Source organism: Equus asinus, chromosome 24, assembly GCF_041296235.1.
Source record: "Equus asinus isolate D_3611 breed Donkey chromosome 24, EquAss-T2T_v2, whole genome shotgun sequence".
NCBI classification, from domain to species: Eukaryota; Metazoa; Chordata; class Mammalia; order Perissodactyla; family Equidae; genus Equus; species Equus asinus.
The window spans coordinates 27,941,953-27,965,925 of record NC_091813.1 but is presented as its reverse complement, the minus strand read 5'-3'; the positions used below and the strand labels follow the sequence as shown (position 1 = coordinate 27,965,925).

Genomic DNA, 23,973 nt, shown 5'->3' with positions numbered 1-23,973 from the left:
CAGTCTTGTTATATTAAAAAGTATTTTTAATACAAAAGCTTACTAGCAGGGGCCGGCCCTGTCACCGAGTGGTTAAGTTCATGCACTCTGCTTCTCGGCCCAGGGTTTCACTGGTTCGAATCCTGGGCGCAGACATGGCACTGCTCGTCAGGCCATGCTGAGGTGGCGTCCCACATGCCACAGCCAGAGGCGCTTACAACTAGAATATACAACTATGTACTGGGGGGCTTTGGGGAAAAGAAGAAGAAGGGAAAAAAAGAAGATCGGCAACAGATGTTAGCTCAAGTGCCAATGTTAAAAAAAAAAAAAAAGTAAAAAAAAGCTTACTAGGGGCCAGCCAGGTGGTGCAGTGGTTAAGTGCACGCCTTCCACTTTGGTGGCCCGGGTTTCACTGCTTCGGATCCAGGGTGTGGACATGGCACCGCTTGGCAAGCCATGCTGTGGTAGGCGTCCCACATGCAAAGTAGAGGAAGATGGGCGCGGATGTTAGCTCAGGGCCGGTCTTCCTCAGCAAAAAGAGGAGGATTAGCTCAGGGCCTAATCTTCCTCAAAAAAAAAAAAAGCTTACTATTATATGAGAAGTGACTATTATTTAACATGTTGACTGCCCCTATGTCATTTCCTCTTAACTGTTCCATCGGGTTGGAAGTTTTAAATTCATGGCACAGGCATTGCTGTGGCTGCCCCTGCAGAGATGGAACAGATGACTTTCTATTATTTGAGGAAAGCAGTACCTCTTTCCTATTTGTGTTATTGTATTCACATCAGCAGACACTCAGGAGAGGCTGAGAGGCAGACCCATGCTTACGGAAATTCACTCTGTCTTTTGTGGAATAGTAAGGAAAATGCTAGAAAAAACAAATGGAAACAGTCACATCTACCTTGAAAAAAATTGGGATTATGTAGAATAAGGTCCAAACAGGATCAAAAGCAAATTGTCACTCTTTACCAAACCAGAAATCACCACAGGCTATTTCCTGCCTTAAGTCAGACATCTGAGAAATTATATTAGGATTAAATTAAATTTACTATTTTTGTTACTAAGAAGAGTAAATCACTTTTTGCCCACTCTTTTGTATTAAAAAAGTGCTTTACTATGTCGTGGATTTATCTTATGGACTAAATCTTATAGATTTAAATTAATACTTAAATCTTATAGATTTAAATTAATTACATTTATAGTTATATTTGATTTAATATTACAGGAAAAGAATATTTCCCCTTAAAATTACAACTGAAAAAATATTTTTAATACTTTTCTCTTATTCATAAGAGGTATTCCAAAAAGGTCACTTTTTAAAATTGGTTTGTCTTAAGTCTTATTTAATTGATTGACTTTTATATCACAAGAAGAAATGTATGTAGCTTTTAGGAGCCATTTGTTAGTCAAAAAATGTTACCTTGGCTTGCATACAATTATAAGTGATGTTTTGTCTGTTGCCTTTGCACAGTGTTTTCCAAAACACTTGTTTAAGCTTGCAATGAGAAATATTTCATTACAGTTAAAACATTTTTTTTATGCTGGCACCTGATCTCTACTTCAAAGCAGATGTATTTACTCTAGGTTATACTTCTAGAGGAACAAGGTGGAGTGTGGCTGGGTGAAGGCACTCTTTCAGGAACCATAAAATTTGGTCAACTACACACATGAAAATGTAGGCTAAACAAAGTATTCACACTCATTTTTTAAATAAGAAATTTAATATCCATAGTGTTGAGAACCATGTTTAATGCTTGGAAGAGACACAAATTCAAAGTGATAAAATACTAAATAAAAGAGAACATACCTCTCAAGAATCAGTGCTTGACTGAAATGAAAAGGTATAAACACAAAAACATCACTTCCTTTATTTGGGCTCCCAAGGTCAAAGGTAAGATTAGAAGTGATACTCAGTCTATCACAGATATTGACTATATTCAATCCACTAACAATTGTTTTAAAAAGACACTGCAATATTGTACAACTTTTCTGTTTCACATCATTTTTCCCACAGCTCAAGTTCCAATCTCATTTCAAATATGACCTACATGACAGCCTACAAATTGTTAATAGTTCTGCTTCTTTGGAAAAGTACTATTGTGGCATTTGCTCATTTTAGTAGACAGCAAAGGGAAAAATACACGTGGAATCCATAGCTGAGTTTTTGGCAATGCTAAGGAACAAAAACAGACCAAATACAGTTGTTGAAAATACAAAGCTATTGCATTGGTCTTGCTGATGCGGCCATCTCTTTGGGTTGGGAGGCTGGCTGACCCTGCTCTATTTCCTTGCCTCTATGGTTTTCCCTTCTATGAGAGAGAGAAGATCCATGGAATCTGTCAGACTAGGTGCACTGACCTTTCTCCTTCCTCCCCAAGTCTCTCCCCTACCTGTCACTTTGACCAGAATATCCAGGTCACAATGATAACCTGCCTGCTTCTGATGGGTAGGAGTTACACCATCAAAATACTTCCTACCAAAGCACTCTATGGTCTAGATAAATTAAAATTTACTTTGTTTTCGGGATTTCTCAACAAGGATATCCCTTGAGGTAACAGGAAGTATTCTGATAAGTGAAAATAAATCCTGCTTGGAACACAACTTCCTGGACATCTTAGGAATTCATCTCTTCTTTGAGTACGACGCAGCTCTCAAGAACTCAGTGTATATTGAGGAACAATTCTAAAGCGGTCAGTGGTACCGTGTGTGAAATAGATTTAGAAAACTGATAACTCTGCAATTCTGTGATTCTGCATCAGGAACAAGGAGCGAAATGAGAGAGGAAGGTGCCTCTACATTTAGCAATCCAATGGGGGTCTCTGGGGAAGAACCGTCTACCTACTCAGCAGTTGAGAACAGGACAGGCTTACAAAACTGAAAACTTGAGAGAACATCAGATTAATTCCCTGCCCAGGTTCTGTAATGGTGACATACATCCACATTTACTAGGAATGCCTATCTCCATGGACTGTCACTATTTAAAAAACAAAACAAAAACAACTATGAACTTGACAGGCAAAAAACAAAGGGCCTACAGCATACTCTGTTTTGCTGGGTGTTTCTATGTCAAGAAGTCAAGATTCTCTCTTTGGCTCAATGAGCAACATTTTATTCCAAATTATAGACAATAGTTACTCAGTTCCCGTGTTTATAGAAATAGAACTGAGGTTTCTATGCAGACATGGAATTTTGAGATGACTATAATCTCACATTCCAAGGGCCAAGAAGCTTAGAAAATAATTAAATCCAAAGTTTCAACACACCCAAGCTACCTGTAAAACTGTGTATGCTCCACAGGGCAGAGTAAAATCCTGAGGGCTCCACGCGGCTGGGGAATTGTGGGGTCTAAATCAAATTACTGAGTTATTTACCTTGACATAGGCACTGCAAAGCACTGGAAAGCTTTTGAGGCTCTTCAATGACAGAACTCAATTAAAAATAAAATACTTTCATTTCTTTATAAAATGTAGACCAATAAGCTCAAATTCAGAAAGGTACTCTAAGATAATTGGGTTTGAATACAAACAGGTTATAGAAGTTTCCGGTAATTGCTATGTGAATGTTTTTCCATTGATCTGTTTTAAAATCACTAGGATTAATCAACTGTAATATTTCTATACTTTGGCTAAAAATACAGAAACCATGGTCAAATGATGTGACCCTTTCTCATTTGAGTTCATTACTAACAAACATTCCCGGTGCTGTTGGCCAGTTACTCATTACTTAAATACACTCTGACGTTGCAAAACATTTTAAGATATAAAGGATCCTGGGATATCATGAAAATCTCTTTCTCCTCAAAACCTGTTTGATAAGTTTCCACCTGGTTGAAATGTTGGCTTTTGAGAGTCATGAATTTGAGAGAGGGCTAAGCGTGCATCTCAGTGACGGCTCTCCGGCAGAGGCCACTTGTCTAGGCACAGCAGGTGTGTTTATACGAACGAATACTTGATTGGAGTTCACGAGGGGTTAACCTTTCTCTTGCTTTTGATTTATATTATTTCCCACATCCTGAATTTTAGGGTCCCGGCTTACATATCACTCAGTTTCTTAGCGTGGCTCGCTTCATCTGAGCTGTTGCACTTCAGATGAACCTGGACTGAGGTTTTGAGTTTGTCATGCAACCTGAAACTAAGCAAGCCAACCCTGGTTTCAGTTTAATTGTTGAAGTCTTCATAACTTCAGAGCATAGGAAGTGTGTGTCTGGCACATTTTGGAAATTAGTGATTTTTTTTAAAGGCAAGTCTGCTATGTGCACAATAATTGACACCCTCGGCATAGCTACTCCACAATTGCAAAACTGGAAATCCCCAAGGATGCCTTCAGGTGCCCTTTCCTGGCCCTAATTTTCCTTCTGCACCTTCGTCCTCAGTTTAGCAAGTTCCTCTTCTAAACTTTTAATATGTTCCTTCAGCGTGGCCTTGTCTTGCTGGGCTTTCTGACTGGCTTGGCTTCGTGCTTCTTCAATCTTCCTCTCATACCACTTTTCCATCTGGGTGGAAACAGCCTCAAAAAAATACTGGGTAATCTCGAGAGCTTGGGAGGTGTCTCGAAGGTGCGGGGCAGTCTGCTCACTGCCTGCTGCTGGTGGCGGCCCACAGCTGGCGCCGGGTGCTGGCTGCTGGGCTCGATGCCTTGTCTGCCCACTCTTCCCAGATTTCTTGGTTTGGGTGCCTCTGTCGATGCAGGGCCCAGCCTGCTGATCACATTTGGCTGCCTCTTTCAAGGGTAGCAAGGCTGTCTGCACCTTGACATTCCTCAGTCGGGAGCCTGTACAGTCCGAGGAAGACAGCTCTTGCTGGAGTCTGTGGGTAGCAGTGGCGTTGAGGGCCTTCTCCTTGGGCCTAACCACCTGGGGGGAAGTGTCAGAAGCTGCTACTGGACCTGCAGTCACCACTGATTGGTCCACACCTGCTTTCAGAAGAAAAACTCAAGTCAGAGCAAATCCACATTCACACAGCATGTGCCTGTGGGTCAGCATTTGAGAGTCCTGGGAATCCTGTAAACCACCAACCACCACGTGCAACTCCTCCTCTGCCCTTCCCTTCCAGTTCTCCCCTGATTATCATTTTGGCTTGTCAGGGCTTTCATGGATACTCTATTAACCATACTGGTAGCATCTAAGCCAAAAACGTGCTGGCCTTTCCTTTAGCCCATCTCAATCTACCCTAGAAGGCTCTGGGTACCATTTTCTGGTTGCTAAGGATGACACAGCTCACTAAGTCTCTCAAAACAGAATTGGGCATTTTGTCAATGAGAATGAATATCCCCAATCTCTTAATTTCTGGGCCCTTCCACACCATAGCTGCAGTTCCTAGTTCTTTGACCCAGCCTCCACTTTGGAGAGGTGGTCCTATTCCCCATACCCAGAGCTCCAGCCAAGCTCCATACCTAGTCCTAGCATGAAAAATTTGCCTAGGATTTTCCCCAATGTTATGGGCACAAAGAAAATAAAACCACAGTGCCGGAGATGGTCTGTAGTAACATGAAACACTTGACATAACAAATCCCCAAGGAGGCCTAATTACTAAGGTTCTACATGTCCTCAACATTATCATCATCAAGTGTAATCACTGTGGCTAATGTAAAGATGCTTTTCTGGAAGCATCTCTTACCTAGCACCCGGGGCAGCTTAAATATACAAATGCTCTTTAATGAGGTTTTACAGAGTTGGACCAAGGTAAAAGGCTGATCAAGGAAGAGAAGGGAAGGAAGGAGGTGCAAGGTCAAGGGTGAGAGCCCTGCTCAGGAGACAGATGTCCATCCATCACCCTCATCTTTGGGGTCCACTCTGACACCATCAACATTGTACCTGAAAAGCACTACTGTCACCATCAACAAGTCTTTTATTCCTGCATTCAAATACTTTGAACACTTAAATAGGAATGCTTCATTGCTGTACAGGAACTGAGTGTTCAGTAGTGAGCATGGCATGGTCCTTGCCCCTACAACCCAGTGCCTTCCACAGCCCTATCATACTGGCTCCCTCCGGTACAGGAGAGAGCAAGATCTGGGGGTCTCATCACCTTGGGGTGGAATGGCCCTCTCTGCACAGGGGTTACCTGTGGAGGATTCACAAGTGGATGGTGTGGATTTAGTCCTAGAGGCCCTGGAATCTCCAGAAAGCTTCAGCTCCAGATTCTGAATCTTTAACATGCACCAGGTTTTTAATTCATCCACCAAGGACATCTAAAAAACACACAAAGTAATCAGGTGAATTTCATGTACGGTTTATGAATGAAAGCATCCAGAATGGACTTTTCAATCATGATCGTTGAGGAGATCACACCAACAGTTGTGATTACCCCCTCCCACATCCTACACGACCTTCTCTGCTTGCCCTCCACACACCAGATGGACCCAGCACCCAAGGTGACAGCTATCTATAACCTTCATTAAGTGACCTAGAGCCACGTAAAACTCAAACACCAAAGCTTCCCAAGTCTTCCAAACCAAGCATTTCTGCTGCCTTAGGAGCATGAACACTGACACACTCACTAGGACCCATTTTACATCCGTTGTTTAGACCATAAACTCCCTGAGGGCAGGAACCAATCTTGTTCAACAACAGATCAGTGGCCCAGCAAATGCACAATACGTAGACCTCACTAAGGGTGGAGAGCACGCCCGCCCCAGCATGTTCTATAAACTGTTCAGTCTCCACCGACTGCCAGCATATTCAGCAACAAACATGAACTGAACTACGGGTTCTTTTCTATTAACTGCACTTCAGAGTCATAAAAATGACATGCTATGTACTGCAAACACTGTTAGGGGATCTCGGCCTGAGTTTTCAGTGATGGGGCTGAGTCTTTTCCCCAGTGGAGACGGGTGGTAAGTCACAGTAAGGATGGACAGATACTGATCGTCACCTGTCGTTTCTCTCCCTCCTGCTTCTCCGTGTCTGAGTGCAGCTGCAGGCGGTTCAGGCACTCCGTCCTCTCTGCCGAGAGTCGCTCAACCATCAGCTTGTCCAGAACACGCATCTAGGATGCAACGGGCACAGAGCGCATGGCTGAGACGATCTAAAGATGGGCCCTGGTCTCTCAACACCTGAGGAGAGGTTCAGGGGGGCCACGCAGGGACCAGAGAGAACACAGGCAAACCTCCACTCCTCTTTCTGTTCCCATACAGTATTCATGGAACTCTAGGTTTTCAGAATTCCAGAGCATGTTGCTACGTAGGCCCATGTTTCTTTCTTTTTCTCACTTGTTAAAGTCCTAAGGGGTTTAAGAGACTATGAATATGCCTGAGCCAATGCAGACCTTGTAGGTAAAAGAATTTTTATAGATCTCAGAACATTATTTCCAAGACTATTATTGAAAGGAAAAACTATTTCTAAAAGTATGGAGCTCTTCTTCCCCTTTCCAATGAATGTTTCATCCCTCCTCCCCCAGATGTTAGAGGCTGTGGAAGAGGCGGCAAAAGGAGCTGATACTCGGGTATTTCACGCAGCTCTCCCAGCGACCAGCCCTCAGTGCTGCACGGAAAGCGGGCAGAGCGAGAGTGAGGACGGCAGTGGGAGGAGGTCAGGGGGAGCGCTGCATCCAGAGCACAAATGACTGTCCCCTCAGTCACAGCCCTCCTGGGACCCCCTTCATCTGGACATTTCCTGTAGGGCCCAACACCCAGCAGGGCTGAACTTCCACTGCTTTGACAAGGCCCACAGAAGAAAAGGGACTGTTGTTCGTGGGAATCAGCCCACGAGGGCTCACTGGTGAGCTCCTCTCCTGTCAGGGACATTCATGATGTCCCACACTCAGATGTTCAAAAGTTTTTTAAAGCAGCATCCATCCTGAGACGTGGTGAGCACCTCTGCTTTGTCTCTTCAGCCGCCATGTTCTCCTGAGAGCTGCTCTCCCCCTGTTTGCTGGGACTGGCCTGCTCTCCCACCTCCTTATCCGTGATAGAGATGCTCTGCCAAGAGCCACCGCGTTGATGCACAGCTTTGTTCCCGGGGCACGCTGACTGGTCCGGGCATGAGCACCTGACTTATGCTGGGCCAGAGTCCTTTCCCTGTGATCTGGAATTAGGACTAAGACTCTACACCCCAGTCTGTCACCTTCCTTGAACCCAAGTGAGGTCCGTGAGTCATCCCAGCATTCATCTACCATCCCTCTTTGGGCTTAGGCTAGCTGAAGCAGGTTTTTATTCACAAAACAGTCTTAACTAATATATTATGGCTCTAAGAAGGGATTTCTTAAATGGGCTTTCCACAAAATACAAATAGCAAATAAACCTTAAAAATGTTCAACCTAGGGGCCGGCCCGGTGGCACAGCAGTTAAGTGCGCACGTTCCGCTGTGGTGGCCCAGGGTTCACCAGTTCAAATCCCAGGTGCGGACATGGCACTGCTTGGCAAGCCATGCTGTGGCAGGCGTCCCACATATAAAGTAAAGGAAGATGGGCATGGATGTTAGCTCAGCGCCAGTCTTCCTCAGCAAAAAGAGGAGGATTGGCAGCAGATGTTAGCTCAGGGCCAATCTTCCTCAAAAAAAAAAAAATTAAAAAAAAAAGTTCAGCCTCACCAACAAACAAGGAAAATTAATTAAATGTCCTTAATCAATTTGGCAAAAACTTAAAAAATGACAACATTAATGATGTCAAAGGCTTGAGACAAACTCAGACACTGCTGGTAAGATATAAATTGGTACAACCTTTCTATTTATCAAGAGACTTAAACATAGTCTTAACTTTGGACCCAATTATCCTAATTCTGAGCAAATAATCTGTGAAGCAATCATAAGTTTATGCACACAAACGTTCATCATAGCATTACTTATAAGAGTGAAAAACTATAAGCAGGGGCCGGCCCTGTGGCGCAGCGGTTAAGGGCGCATGTTCTGCTTCGGTGGCCCCGGGTTCGCCGGTTCAGATCCTGGGTGTGGACATGGCACCTTTTGGCAAAAGCCATGCTGTGGTAGGTGTCCCACATATACAGTAGAGGAAGATGGGCATGGATGTTAGCTCAGGGCCAGTCTTCCTCAGCAAAAAGAGGAGGATTGGCAGCAGTTAGCTCAGGGCTAATCTTCCTCAAAAAAAAAAAACAAAAAACTGTAAGCAACTTTAAAGTTTAACAGAAAGGAATGGTTAAATAAACTATGCTGTATTAATATGCTGGAATATTGTGAAGCCAAGGACATGGGAAAATGCTCGATATAAAATTAAATTAAAAAAAAGCAAAATTGTATACCCCCATATACAGGAATAGTACACCACTATTAAAAAACACACCATAGCTTCATATGTCTAAGACATATTACTAAATGTAAAAGTAAGCTAAAAAAGAGCACAGCATGGTTCCATTTTTGTTTAAAGGTGATAATTATGTAGGTTACTATCTATAAAAGGAAAAACCTATGTGAAAATACACCAAACCACGAATGGAAGGCCATTCTCTGGGGGGTATCACTATGATACAGATTTCTGTAACGTGGAATGTCTTTCCAATGAACATGTGTTATTTTGTAAGCTTTTTTAAAGTATTTTTTTTGTATTTAAAAGTCTATATTCATCATATATTTTTTATTAGTTAAAAAGGGAAAATGTCCCTTTACAATGGAGAGAGATGGTGGTTACCAGCTTAGCCAAATGATCAACCTCAGCATCATTAATGAGACATCCTGACATATGTGCCTCCTGATGTGATGTAATTTGAAGTTGACACCATTAACTATGAAGTGTTCTTACCAAAAATATTTAACCTGAAGCTAAATAAGCATCTACGCCAACGGTTCTCACACTTTAGTTGCACCAGCAGCCCCTGGAGGTCTTGTTAAAGTGCAGGCTACAACACCCCACCCAGAGTTTCATTCACAGGTAAGTTAAATTCAGTCCAGCTGGAATGAGGCCCAAGAATTTGCACTTTTTTCCCCACAAGTCCCCAGATGATGCTGACGCTACTGGTCCAGAGATGACGCTTTGAGAACCACTGCTCGAGAGCTAACTTTCAGTTTACAGAAATACAGGGATAGAAGAACAAGTTAAATAACACCATGAGGAAACTATCAGAACACCCAGGATACGGAACGTCCTATAACACAACTAGCCTGGACTCTTTAAAAAGGTAATATCATAGGAGAAAAAAAGTTGGAAGGAATCAAGGACTGTTCTAGATTAAAAGAGACCACAGAGACATAATACAAATGCACAAAAGACACACTGGACATCGAGTTGGGATTAAAAACAGAAACTGCTACAAACAACATTTTGGGAGAACTGAGAAAATCTGAATATGGACTGAATACTATGCAATTATAGTTAATTTCCTCATATGTGATAATGGCACTGTGTCATGAAGGAGAGAATCCTCATTCTTAGTCAATGCGCTCTGACGTGTTTAGGCGTGAGGAGTCAGGACAGTCTGCAACTAAATCTCACGCAGGTCAGCAAGAGGAAAAAAGTGTCTGCGAGAGCCTCACAGAGCGACTGTGGCAGCTATTAACAACTGGAGGGTGTCCAAGCATTCATTATACTATTCTTTCAACTTTTCTCTGTATGTGAAAATTTCCAAAATTAAAAGGGGAAAAGAAAAACTACAGACATGATTCCTCTAATTTTGTGTGCAATGGGGAAGGGGTATAGAGCACAGAGACATTTAATCAGACAGGGAGAAAATAAGCCCAAATATTAATAGTGCTTTTTCATCACAGTGGGCTTACAGGTGACTTATTTCCCTTTCTAATTTTCAGATTTTTAAAAATGCTGTTTAATGAGTATATATTACTTTTATAATCTGAAGCAATTTAACCATGTTCTTAAAAAATTCAAACAGATGGGCTTTAAAGAAATTGCATGAGCAGGCCTCCCCGATGTGCTCAGGGCAGTGTACAAGCGGAAGCGGGTGCCGAGGTCTCCCTCTGAGCTCATTTTCTGTAGAGCACCTGGAAATTAGGAGGCTGGGCGACTGGCTTACTTGGTGCTGCGTCTTACTCTCCATATGTCCCAGCTTTGTATTCATTTTATCCTGAACCGACCCCAGCTCTGCTCTGATCTCCTCCACAGTTGCCTCCAACTGGTTCTCCAGCTTGTTGATCAGGGGTTCACATCGACAACCATCTATTGGTGCCTGACAGGGAAACAAAAGGAATCAGTCCATCTCATTCGCTCCTTCAGCAAAGCACTTGTGAGTACCCATCATAAACCCGTCAGTACACCAGGGGGACAGAGACGATGGAGGAGACAGACTCGTCCTTGTTGTAACTTTGGAACGCCTGGTAGGCCAAGCTTTGGGTCCAGTCCTCACTAAGAAGACTCAGAGAGGGCAAGATATGGCCCCAATCCTCAAGCTGCTTTTGTCGACGCTGGGGCCTCCACATGATCTAGTCCCCTAAGGATAGTGCAGAAAGCTTGGTACCTACCCCCATGCCTGGGCGTAAGTGACAGGAGGGTATCTGTACTGTTTAGGTGAGGAGGGCCATCTGGTTGATCTTCAAGGCTCATACCTCCTTAAGTCAATGCCTAAAGTGGATCTTAGCCCCCAGGAAAAGTGTTCAACAGACAACCTTGCTTAAGGCCTGTGGCCCCGTGTCCTGACAGGCTGGGCGGGTACCTGCATCACTTTCCCGTCCTTGCCGCGGTACAGCGTGTAGAGCTGGTATGCTCTAAACTCATGCGGAGGGGGTGGGGGAGAGCATCGATGCCTGGCCTTCTTTTTAGGGTGATTATGAGTGTGCAAGTTCTTCTGGTGTCCAGGCTGTTGGTCCGCTGGTGGGGTGGGGTCAGAAAATGCTGACGCCTGTGGGAGAGGAAGAGACAACACCCCTGAGCACTGTGACATCTGTAAAATGGACACTCAGACAATGGCTCCCATCTCACCTCCTTTTTGGGCAAAGAACCCCACCTCCCTCTGCCTCCTGGCATTCCACTCCAAGCACCACGTCCAAAGAAATCCATCCGCACGCTAACCTTGTGCCCGAAGTTGGCCAGACCTAATTCCTGGGCTCTGGTCCAGACCAGCAAGCCAAGGGAAGTGGCCTTTGAGTTGCTGAGCGTGACGCTATCCCTGGGCCCCGCACCACCCTGCTCCCAGCCCTCGCCCGCTGCCTTCACGTGCCTCCTGACCTTGGGCCTTGACTTTCTCTGCCTGTTGTCCTTTGCTCTGGGCTCCGGCGAGGCTGACAGGAAATCTTCTCTGGGCTCTTCTTTCCTGGGCGCAGCCTGTTCACTGCTGGGGGTGTCTCCTGCCGAGACACTTCCCTGCAGGGAAAGCAAGCCCAGAGACTCGTTCTACTGCCCCCTTGGGCTTTCTCAATAGTGGCGTAAAATTCTGTTTGCCAGATGCCAGCCACTAACGGACCCACGGGAACCTGCCAACGACAGGCTTGGTCGTCCTGACTAACATGGATGTTTCTCTCACTCAGCTGAATGCCTCGCTTTTACTTTATCTATTAGGTGCCAAACCAAATCCAGTCTTGGGTCTCATTCTATGTTCTAGAACATCAGGAACCTACACCCACAAAACACCTCAGCATTGGAGATTTTGGTCTTTTGCATTCAACACAAAACAACCCCACTCATTCTTTGAACTTGGACCCTCACAATTCATAGCAGAGTGAGAACCCTCTGAAACGACAAACCACCACATTTCTGGTCCTTGTGAGAACATCTACAAGTTACTATGTACAATTCACACACAGGAACTTAGAGTTACAATGCCTTAACCCTGGAAGTTGATAAGCAGACAGAAGAACAAGTACTTGGTATAAAACTTTATGTGTCAGAAGTTGTCTCTATATCCTAGTCGTCTTCCTCCTGTGCAAGCTGAAAGGCATGGTTCATTCCAGGGCTGCTGCATATAGCTGTGCAAGCTGTTCACTGCACAAGGGCACCTGGCCGAGGGGGCTGAGTGCAGCAGAGGGAGCTGAAATCCAGTCCGGGCTCTATTCACCATATGTGCCCTGTGCCGGGGCTGCTCTGCCTGGGGGCATCTTTTTCTAATCTGCACAAAGGAGTCAGATGGGCTAGGACAGCCTCAGTCCACTCCCTAAGTGGAAAGAGAGGAAGCAACCCATGCCAGTGGTTCTCAAACTTGAGTCCCCATCAGCATCACCTAGAGAGCTCGTTCAGACTGCTGAGCCCCACCTCAGAGTTTCTGATCCAGTGGGTCTGAGGTGAGGCCCCCAAATTTGCATTTCTAACAAGATCCCAGATGACACAGTGGATATCACACTTCGAAAACCACTGCTCTACACAATTAAGGGCACGATGTCAGAGAGGCAGGGCTGTCCACGTGGTAGTGACAAGGCCACAGATACATGGGGCTAGTGAATATACCCACACCAGGGTGCTGGAAAGATGGTGACACACGAGCACATGATCTGAAATCCTGGAGGCAAGGAGGATAGGAGGCCAAAGGGAAAAGACTGACAAGAGTCTGAAGACCCCAGAGGAAAGGAGAGACAGGAGGGCATGGTGGCCACCAGATGAACCCAGAGGAAGGAGGGAGATAGTTTCCCACCCTCTGTAAGTGAGCGGAGTTGGGGAGGGGCGGGAGGGCTACCCCCCACCTTGCTTTGTGCCACCTCATCTCTTGGCACAGACTGAGCTCTCCTCTCTTCCTTGAGCCTTTCTCTCTTTTTCCTCAGGCTTCGCCCACGACTGAAGCGCAAGACCTGAAGGAGGCAAGAGGCATCGTTACAAACCACTGGGGTGCAGCATCAGCGTGAGAGACTTCTCGGACCTGGCGCTCTGCCCTAACGGGAGTTCCAGCCTAGTGGGAGAGACCAAGCATTTACATCAAAGAAGCACCTCTGGACCACCTCCTATGCCTCATAGGTCTCGTGCTGGGCACTACAGGGACCCAGAGGTGGGTAGGACGTTGTCTCTGACCTCAAGGAGATTAGACAATAATAATAACAGGCATTTATGTGCTGGGCCGGGGCTGCCACCTAGGTGTGTGTAAGCTGTGTGCTGCTTAACTTCAGGGAGCACCACTCACATAGACTAGGATATGAATGGCGTCCCCTGGAGCTGTGCAGTGCGGCGGCCCTACACTAGGCACAGTCTCACTCACTATCTTGGTACACTGGACACAAACTAGCCCATCAGATTTTCTTTTGGCCAAACTGGATCCAAGTCATATTCAATTTGATTCAAACATTATTGAGGTGCATCTGTGAGCCATGGTACCAACCATGAGGCAGGAATCTCCTCCCCAAAAGGAAGCATTTGGTCTGCCCCGTAGAGTGCAGAGAGGTGGACGGGACAGAGGCAAGTACACGTGGGGGCCAACGGACCCAGACTGGAACCCAGCAGCAGCTAGCTGTAGGATCTTGGGGCAACTTCTGTGACCTCTCTGTTCTCCACATTCTCAAATGTAAAAATGGGGTGTTGTTGGGATTACCCGAGACAAAGCAGGTCGCTGGCACACCTTGGAGCATCAGTCACTGTCAGGTGCCTTACAGTTGCTTAACCGGCAGCGGATGTTTAAGCACAGAGTATAGATCTTTGAGCTGGTGGAAACCTTCATTCTCTGGCCCAGCTCCACACCCTTCCCCTAGCCCCCTACCCCGAGTTTCAGGGTTCGCCCCCTTTAACCAGAGGTTCAGAGGGTGAAAACACTTTTTCAAGGTCACACTATCTTTCTGCAATAAAACAACATCTTAGCGTCTTCCTATATAGATAGGCAGGTGCTCTCTGAAGTTCGGCATAGTGTTTTTCATCTCGTGTCAGACTGTCTTCTTGGGTTCATTAGATTCAAGAGGCACCATTATATGACAAAAAGAACCTCCACAGGCAGTGGGTACCACCTAAATGGAAAATCCCTGACAATATCTGCCTGTCAGTGAACCTGATTTTTAAACCGCTTTCTCATCCTGTGAGCCAGTAGTTCTCAAAGTGTCCAGGTACCCTTGGGCCCAGGAGGTTAAAATCATTTTTGTATTATTAAGACAGCGTTGGCCTTTTCACTCTCCTCTCCTGAGTGTACAGATGTGTTTACCAGAAGCTGCGTGAGTGATATTGCAATAGACCACACACGGAAATCAACGAGAATCCTATCACCTTCTTCTAAGTAAGACAGTTCAGATTTGCAAAACTGCAAAATGATGCTACTCTTCTCACTCAATTTTTTTTTGAAAAATTATTCTTTTTCATAAAATTATGCTACTTAACACAAATGAACTTATTTTTAAATGGATAAACATCTTTAACATTTCTCAACTTTAACTTCAAATATGGTAACTGTTGATAGATATAACTCAGAGAAACAAAGCTCTTTCTAGGCCTGTGCCATATTTAAGAAGGTAAAAAGGTCCTTAGACCAAAAAGTCTGAGAACCACTGTCCTAAGCCATTTCTAAAACTAAATTCAGACTCACCAGGAAGTCGAGTCTGATGAAAGGAACTGACTAAAGCCTGTGGCCCATTCGGTTTACGGACTCTTAGAACAGGATCAACTGCCAGGATCAACTCGAAATTCACTTTCAGAAGCATTTGTGAACCATGTCAATTAAAAATGAGAACTGACACTCAGAGGTCACCCAAACCCAAAATAATCATCAGAAAAATTTCCTCCATGGAGCACGTTATTAGCTAGTGAAAATAGCTTTGCATGGCTTACAGCCTTTCTCGGAGAACCACACCATCTACCAAATGGAATGTCATCAATCTTTTCCAGTTCACAGACATCAGGGAATATTGATCTTAAGGGCTCAGAAGGAAGTATCCTCTTAGTACTGTGTGAGCTGTGGTCAGTTAAGGTGCCAAGGAGAGGGAATTTCTCATTTCAGACAAACGAACAGTAAGGCTATTTCTCTAACTACAGAACAACAGAACAGCATGTGTATAATTTAATGCATATTCAAAAGTTCCTTCTTTGTGTTGAGCAAATAGGGTTTAGCATGTACAATTATGTAAAATAAACTTTCAGAAAATGTCATCCTATTTATTTGCTATTGAATATGGGTGTGGAAAAACTTGCTTAAATCATTTGTTTAATTATTATTATTTTTGGTGAGGAAGATTGGCCCTGAGCTAACATCTGTGCCAATCTTCCTCTACTTTGTATGTGGGACACTGCCATAGCATGGCTTGATGAGCAGTGCGTAGGTCCATGCTGGGGATCCAAACCCATGAACCCTGGGCCACCAAAGCAGAGCACACAAACTTAACCATTATGCCACCAGGCTGGCCCTGCTTAAGTCATTTTTTAATGGAAACACTAAAGGAGAAGCACATAGTAAAATGGTGCACAATAAAGCTTTTTCCCTATGAATTCAGATCCGTAGGCTCTGGAAGACAAACGACAGGTCGGTTAAAGGCACATCAGTCTTTGCGTGCCAGGCAGACACTCCACCCACAAGACTTGATGATCTTCATATGGCTGAGGACAGGGCTGGCTGTCCACCAAACTGCCAAACCCTGAAATGCCAGACAACTTGACGGATTCTGACATTTATACGGCACACTATACTTTCTGATCTATGAGAGACCAGCATTTTTCTATCAGGATATGAGTCCACTGATTGGTTTGCAAATACGTGGAGGGAGGTGGAGCCTTTTTCTGAAGGAGCGCCTGACTCGTGCCTGTCAGGGGCTCTGTGGACTTCCAGAGGCCACCAAGAAGGACCAACTCCACAGGCAAGAGAGTCATCATTTTTGCAAAAGACAAAAATCTTAACCATTTCCAGAAACTGCTAGTTATATCAGGCATGTTTTCTTAAAATTTAAATGAAATAAAGGCCATGTAGAACCCCGGGCTGGCGGGGACCAGGCTATGATGTGGCAGGCTGGTGTCCAGAACATTCCTCTGGCTCCATGAGACTGTCTTCTCACCACATTAGCCAGAATAAGGTGGAAAACCAATCAGTGTTTGCTGTAATGTAACACAGAATAGCTCCAACTGGGAAATAACCTAAATGTCCAACATTAAGGAAATGGTTTAACAAAATATTGGACGGCAACAAAAAAGAATACTATCCTCCCATTATGAAGAATAACTGTGAAGAGTGTAGAACATTTTCCTATTATAATTAGGATAAAGGGCAGAATACAAAAGGGTATATACATTGTAGGCACAACTATATAAAAATTATGTGTCTGTGGAAGGTAATATGAACAGAAACTGTTATTTCAGGGCACTGAAATTATGAATAACCTGTAAATTATCATTATTAAATCTCTTTATTCTTACTTGGATAATTTCAACCTCAACTCAAATGATATCAGTCATCTTTTAAAAATTAAACAACGGCCAAAATGCCATTATTCAATGAAAAAGGAAACAAAACTATACTATACTTAACTGCCTCTAGTGGAAATTTACTGCTTTGTCGGCCCAGAATGGACCCCTCCCTCCCACTTTCTCTAGGAAATGCCCCTTCTAACCACATGGTCAAATGGATGCAGCTATCTTCTTAAAGCCCCTGTCCTAATTGTTCAGGGCATTTGCCCCAAGCTCACCAATCATGGTCCTCACCTGTGATGTATTCAAGTGGAACTTCTTCCCTAGCTGAGTACCGGGGTAGTATGACACAGGAAGCTGGTACTGACAATGATCTAGCCACAGGGAGGAAATGATGCCCATGTATGAAGAGCAGCCTGCTGGACCTGAAGTCTCTGGTTCTGGTTACCCTGAATGGAGGCCCACGTGAATTCCTACATTGTCCACTGCCTGGTCAGTAAGCCCATCAGTTCCCTATTTAAGTCAGTTTGCATTGGCTTCAGAAGGTTGCAACCAGAGTCTCAATGACTTTGCAGCCCCACATAATCAATACAATGGAAAGTGCAATAAATCCTACCTGGGGAGCTTTAGTGAGGAGAAGAGCAACTTCTGGATTATTGTGGTAGCGGGCAGTCTCCAGCGGAGTCTGGCCTGCCTGAGGAAAGGCACAGGGGAGGACAAGTGAGTAAGGGACACCAACTCTGCACAAACGCTGCCCAACTGGGACACCAACTCTGCACTCAGTGACACCAACACCTACACATGCTCAACAATACACAACCATGTGGATGAGCAGGGCCCGCTCAGTCTCATCCCATCCAATGAGGGAGCCAAGTCACCCCTGAGGACACGGTGATTAACAACATACAGCCACGGAGGGCAGGTGCTGACTGAGTGAGCAATAAGCGCTCTAGCAGACAAAGGTCTGGGGCACCGCCCAACAAGGAAGGCTTCCTGGAAAAAGAGATGGGGGATGGTGCAAATCAGACAGGGTCACGGAAGAAGATTTCACTTGAGGAGACAAGCCAAAAAAGGGTCATAAAATCCAGCCAAGCCAAGAATTTTCCCTGGAGAACAGTGAAGATACCTGGAAGGGCAGACCAGGGCCCAGCCACAGAGTCTCAGGAACCGGACTGTGAAAAACAATTAGGAAGCTGTGGCCACAACAGAGGCTCTAGGGAGATGTAGCCAAAAACCAGGAGTTGGTAACATTGGGAAAGGAAGGGGAAGGTGGGTTCCAGGCATCATGGGAGAGGTACCATGATGTACCACACAATCCAGGTACTAGAGGTGTGAGGAGGAACCAGATACGGGAGCCTTTCCCAGCTTCAACACCCCCACACAACTGTTCCGCCCCCAGTCCTGAGTCTGCGCTATTTCAGGAGGGCAGAGACCACAGGTCAGCCTCGAGGAAGAAAGGGTACCTGAGTAGGTACCTGCTATGGGATCTGGGAGAGAGGGAGGGGAGGGGATACTGAGAGAGAAGGAAGGAGTAAAATAAGGTGACTCTGGAGAGGAAGGAGTTAGAGTTTTGAGCATGATTAATCTGATGGCCCTGGGGCCATTTTTCTGAGGGCCACATCTGTTTACAGGCCTGGAACTCACTTGCAGTAACATCCACTTGTCAGTTTACTTAGACACCCCTGATCTTCCTTTTCACGCCAGGATGTGCTCACTTCAGCTAGAAGTCTAAAGATGAGCCCTCAGGGCTTGTCAACGCAAGGGGCTGCTAAGAGCAAGGGTTCCCTCAAGTCCGCCCGAGGGCCCGAGGACTGGAGCTTTAGCAACTACACCCCTACAGAGCGAGGCTGGTGAGGCTATGTGCCCTCAGAGCCCGCAGGAGGTGAGGTAGGAACAACACCCCCCTTCTGGAAAGTGGTGGGAAGGGCTTCAGAATCCATTGTTGCAACTCAACTTACATTATTAACAATGGTCCCATCTGCTCCAGCTTCCAGTAAGATTTTGACCACCTTCTTGTGATTCAGGGCAGCGGCAACATGCAGTGCTGTGTCTCCAGCCTGAAATCAGTCAGAAGAAAGCCTGCTAAACCCCATCTGATCATGGCCCCCAGCCCTCCAGCTCTCAACCCATGGCCTGGTGGTGGCTTTTCAAACAATCTCAGATTTGCCTTAGACGGATAGGGGGCCCTTTGCTCAAGTGTTACGTGGTTCTTTTTAAAGAGATCTTGAAACTAAATGACCCAGGCACAAACATCACATTCCTTTCCAACTGGGGATACTAGAAATCACAGGATTAAGAGCAGGGAGCAAAGTAATGCTGGGCTGGGTTGTTGAAAATGGTGAGACCTGAAGCCTGACACCGAGGCAGGAAGACGGGCAGGGAGCCAGGGGCGGCAGGCTATCCATCCCGGAGCTCTGGACCATGCCCCTCTGTGGCAGGGGAGAGGGCAGAGACCCCTTGGTTTCTGAGCGCTAGAATGAGCAGAAGCTGCAGAAGATGGCTACTCCTAGATGCACGGGAGGATAACATCCCGGCCTCGCAGCACCTTTGGGGACTCGAAGGGGCTGATGGGACTCATTCCGCAGGTCTAGGTGTTCTCTGTTTGGGTGGAGTCACTGAGAATCCGTGTTCACTTAAGACCAGCTGTTTTCAATCTCTTACCAAACAGCCTAAGTTTTCATATCTTCTTTACACAAAAATGTTTTCAGACAATCAGCTATGAAAGGAGGATATGGACAAGAGCAGCCTGATGGGCCAATTCCAAATGCAAATACTGGGCTTTTCCCCCAAACAGAATGATATATATAAATCAGGCAAAAATAGGAGAAGTAAAATAATCCATTGTCTCCCATCAGGTGATCAGGTAAGGCACCCTGCTCCCTTGTTTCCTGGCAAGCATGAAAATCCAGCCATCCCCGTGGCCCTCTTCCCCCAGAGAATAGCCGGGGAAAAGTGTATTTCATTGCTGAGTCACTTAGCTGTGTACGTTGGAGAAGCTGCAGCAGTGGTTTCCAACCCTGGCTGCACACTGAGTCAGCTGGAGACCTTTAAAAACTACCGATGCCCAGGCCCCACCCCCAGATATGCTGATTTGTCTGAGTGTGGGTTGGGCAAGGTGGGTTTTCAAAGCTCCCAGGTGACTGAAACATGCCCCAAGGTTGAGAAGCACTGGTTAGTGGGGGCTGTGGGGTACTCTGACGAACTAGAATCCACTGGGAGGCTGCAGAATGACCAAATTTAGCTATTTAGCTAGGTCAGCAGGTCTCAATCCGGTCTGCACACCAGCCCAGGAGCTTTTTGAAACTCCCATTGCCTGGATGTTCTGGTCACTTAAACGGGGGTGGGATTCAGAATTGGTATTTTTAATTCCCCTGTTGATTCTCATATGCAGCCAGGATCAGAAACCATCGTTATAGGGTATATTTAATCTGAACAACAATCTTTTTTAAGTTTCGGATATATGCAGCCAAACTCAGAAAAGTCAAACAACGCATCACTTAGGTATCAATAAATATGAAGACTTTTTAAAATCGAAGTGACTACTGAAAATCACGTACTTTTCCATGGAACACATAATCATAACTTTATTCAAAACCCCCGCTATATGGCACAGATATAGATCATGTACCCAATTTTACAGAAACAGAGACTCCATCAGCTCAAATAAAGTGGCAATGCAAGGAACAGAACAGAGTCATGAGATACATAATTTCCTTGCTTCTTTACTAAGCCACACTCTTGCTTGTGGGCTTCCCTTTGTAAAATCATATTAAAAACCAAACCTGCCGCAGGACCTCCAGAGAATGTTCAGTACGCAAATGTGGTGAGATGCACTGGAATGATAAGGTCAGGCTTTCTTTAGGAGGCCAGATAGACCAGGGCCACAGGAACTCGGTGGAACACCCATGGAAAGGCCCGCACTGGCCAAGTCCCAGACCCGGAGAGGCTCCCAGCAGCCTCTGCTCCCGTTTGTGCCCACACACCTGTCAGTTAGCCTTGTGGGGAGGGGGCCTGGTGGCCATGGGGAGGACACATGCACTGACCTGGTTCTTTTCATGGACAGAACAGAAAGCACTGAGGAGGAGCTTAATGATGGACAAGTGATTATAGCGTGCAGCAACGTGCAAACAGGTGTCGCCTGCCTGCGGACAGAAATCAAACTCTAAGCACAGTCTGAGCGGTTACAAAACAAAACAGAGTAAAAAAGAAACATCACTTAAAAGCTGGCATTCAGAGGATATCAGCCTGAATTCTAAGCATCTCCTCTACCGCAGATGCTCCACTCCAAGACTCACAGCCCTCTGCCGCTGTCTGTAGCCCTGCTCACTGTCAGCCGCGCAGTCTCTGCTTTCAGGTTCACATGCTGGATGCCTGCTCCGCGAGACCTTCCACAAGAGCCAGGCAGGCTCTGCTCACCCAGCACTTGATCAGAATCCGCTGCCCCCAGCCTCTCCTGCAACCCACAGGCTCTGGAGTACACTGAACTACGACCAACAGCACTGCTGTGGAAACGAGCCTTTCCATCACAGAGCCGTCATGACCTGTCGGATTTTAAGATCTTGTGTGTTCTAAAAAAACTCACGTTGCGTCCTATTTTAGCAGGACCCCAATATCCCATATGGAACAAAGTAGCCTGGGGAGCTGATGAAGAAGCAATCACTGAGAGTGAAAAAGGGCATTCAGAAACCCTCAGGAGCAGGGCCTTCCTTAGTGGACACAGGCCAAACTGCTCCCAGAAAAACAACGAAACCGGAGACAGAAAGTCGTGACATTCTGCAGCGTTCTCCTGACGTCTTCATACTAGCTCTGTCTAGAGATGGTGACCACTCAGCATAACCTCTCCCCCAGAATGAGGGGGGCCAAGCTCAAAGCTGAGGCTCAGGGCATTCTGAGAACCCCCTCAGATGAGTCCGCCTCCAAATCGAGAAGATCCCAGCTGAGGCCATTTTGTTGCAAGAAGCCTCAGTCAGACTCTCTTGTCAGGTGGCTTATAAAGGAAACGCAGCTTGTGGTGGAGGGAGGGGGGAGACCCACATGACCGCTCAGGTCGGGCATCCACTAAGAACCACTGACGCATCAGCTCATCCCAAGGACGCCTCAGTAAGCAGTTTGTGGGTGCTGGGCATGGAGTATCAGAAGACCCCCCGGCACGGCATCAGCCAATTTTGCCATAGTACAACACTCCATGTGGGTGGAGACTTTCTTAAAACATTTAGACGTTTCTTAGACTCATTTGCCAGACACATGCCCTAAGAAATGACAAAGAAACTGAGGTGGAGGAGTGAGGGGAAAAGGACGGGAGAAGAGCAGTGTTTCCGAGTCTTGATTCCTTTTCTCGTGCACCTTAGGAACGACCCCTTAGGAAATTAGCAAAAAAGGAATATAAATAGTCCCCAAACACTTTACATTTTTATTTTCTAGATGTTAATACTCAAGCATGCTGAGGGTTATTTTCTGAGGTGACACAAGAGAGCGCGAGAGAAGCCGGTTTTGTTCACCCACGTTATTTTTGAGGTCAGCGCGGGACCCGCCCAGCAGGAGGATGCGCGTGCTCTGGGAGTGGCTGTTCTGGCAGGCCAGGTGCAGAGCGGTGTTCCCCGCCTTGGAGAGAGGCAAGAGAAGGGAGGACACGTTAGCAACACACTTCTGTGCAGACCTGCACCGGGCAGGCCATGCAGAGGGGCGATACTTAGAGAAAAACAGTCAATGCTCACATTCTCTGCTTCCTGACCAGAGGTCCCAGCAAAGGACATGTTCTTCCACGGCAAGAACATTTAATTTGGAATCCAAACAGGCAGAAGAGCCACATCTGTCAGAAAACCTGGGTTCCAAGTCCTGGCTATACCACTTACTAGTTGAAAGCCACTGGGCAAGGCTCTTAATTAGATTCTCAGCCTTGAATTCCTTACCTGTAAAAGGGAGCGAGACTCCTACATCCTGAGGCTGTCAGGAGTGGTTCAGAGTGCCGAGGAGGGCACTTCCTAGTGGTAAAATGCTGTGCACATGCACAGCGCTCTGTGCCCTAGCGAGAACCGCATCCCTCCTGCCCAACACGCACAATACCTGTGGCTACAAAACTCTACCGTGGAGCAGAGATGGCAGAAACAGGCCACTTCCTGCATGTGCAGGCTAAAGGGACCTAGGATTTAACTTGGAAGCCTTTCTCAAATCTTGTATTTTTCTTGAAACATCAAAAGCTGAACTACAGACAAGATCCCCACAGAAGAGGCAAGACACTTGCACCTGTCACTTACTATGCAGATAGAGACCCTCCTGCTTCTCGGGTTCTACCTTGAACACACCACGTGAAAATGATAACCAAGGGTCGGAACAGAGTCCACAGCAATCTTGACACGACACAGACAGAACTTTTTGAAACTGTGGGCACAGGACCTGCAAGGCTCCTGATAACCCCTAGACAAGGAAGGGGAGCAGCAGGCAGCAGGGGAGGAGACCTGGCATCAAGTCTGAGAGGCCGCGAGCTCTCAGAAGGTTAATGCCCAAGCTCAGTGTTTGTTCTGCTGAGTTGGAGAGCTGGGTCAGGACTGCACTGGCGTGGGCTCAGAGCTATGACACTGCCTGTTTATGGCTCTTTGCTCGCCTCGTTTACTCCTGCTGGATCACGCAGCACTGTCTGCCCATGCTCGACGATGTTCTATTCCTCATCGTTTGAAAGGAGGAATGAGGTTTTTTTTAAAAGAGGAAAACTATATGTTGCCGGTTCACTTAGCTAAGTCATAACTTAGCTCTAAGCAGCCTGGTAGAGTAGTTTTTCCTCCCTGGCACAGGGGGTGGGGTCCGGGCTGTTCTAGTTTTAGCCCTGAGAGTTAGCATTCCAGGAAACCCCTCAGCCCAGGGCAAAGCAGGACA

General features: G+C 46.0%; 1 protein-coding gene across 17 annotated transcripts in view; it reads right to left on the bottom strand.

The window, feature by feature from the left end:
- Positions 1-1,679: 1,679 nt before the first annotated feature.
- The window catches only part of ANKRD6 (ankyrin repeat domain 6), a 173,562-nt gene continuing 151,268 nt past the window's right edge, over positions 1,680-23,973 (bottom strand). For 6 of the 17 annotated variants that reach the window (XM_014832516.3, XM_044757211.2, XM_070496787.1 and 3 more), the window contains 11 exons: positions 22,606-22,704; positions 21,147-21,245; positions 19,062-19,160; positions 17,720-17,797; positions 13,488-13,592; positions 12,043-12,177; positions 11,531-11,716; positions 10,895-11,047; positions 6,853-6,966; positions 6,043-6,169; positions 1,680-4,894 (listed from right to left, as the gene is read on the bottom strand). In XM_014832516.3, the coding sequence (XP_014688002.2) occupies positions 4,323-4,894; positions 6,043-6,169; positions 6,853-6,966; positions 10,895-11,047; positions 11,531-11,716; positions 12,043-12,177; positions 13,488-13,592; positions 17,720-17,797; positions 19,062-19,160; positions 21,147-21,245; positions 22,606-22,704 (1,767 nt within the window). In that variant the 3' untranslated portion in view covers positions 1,680-4,322. The remainder of the gene's footprint in view (positions 4,895-6,042; positions 6,170-6,852; positions 6,967-10,894; positions 11,048-11,530; positions 11,717-12,042; positions 12,178-13,487; positions 13,593-17,719; positions 17,798-19,061; positions 19,161-21,146; positions 21,246-22,605; positions 22,705-23,973) is intronic. The other 11 variants (XM_014832518.3, XM_070496789.1, XM_070496791.1 and 8 more) reach the window with 6 other exon arrangements.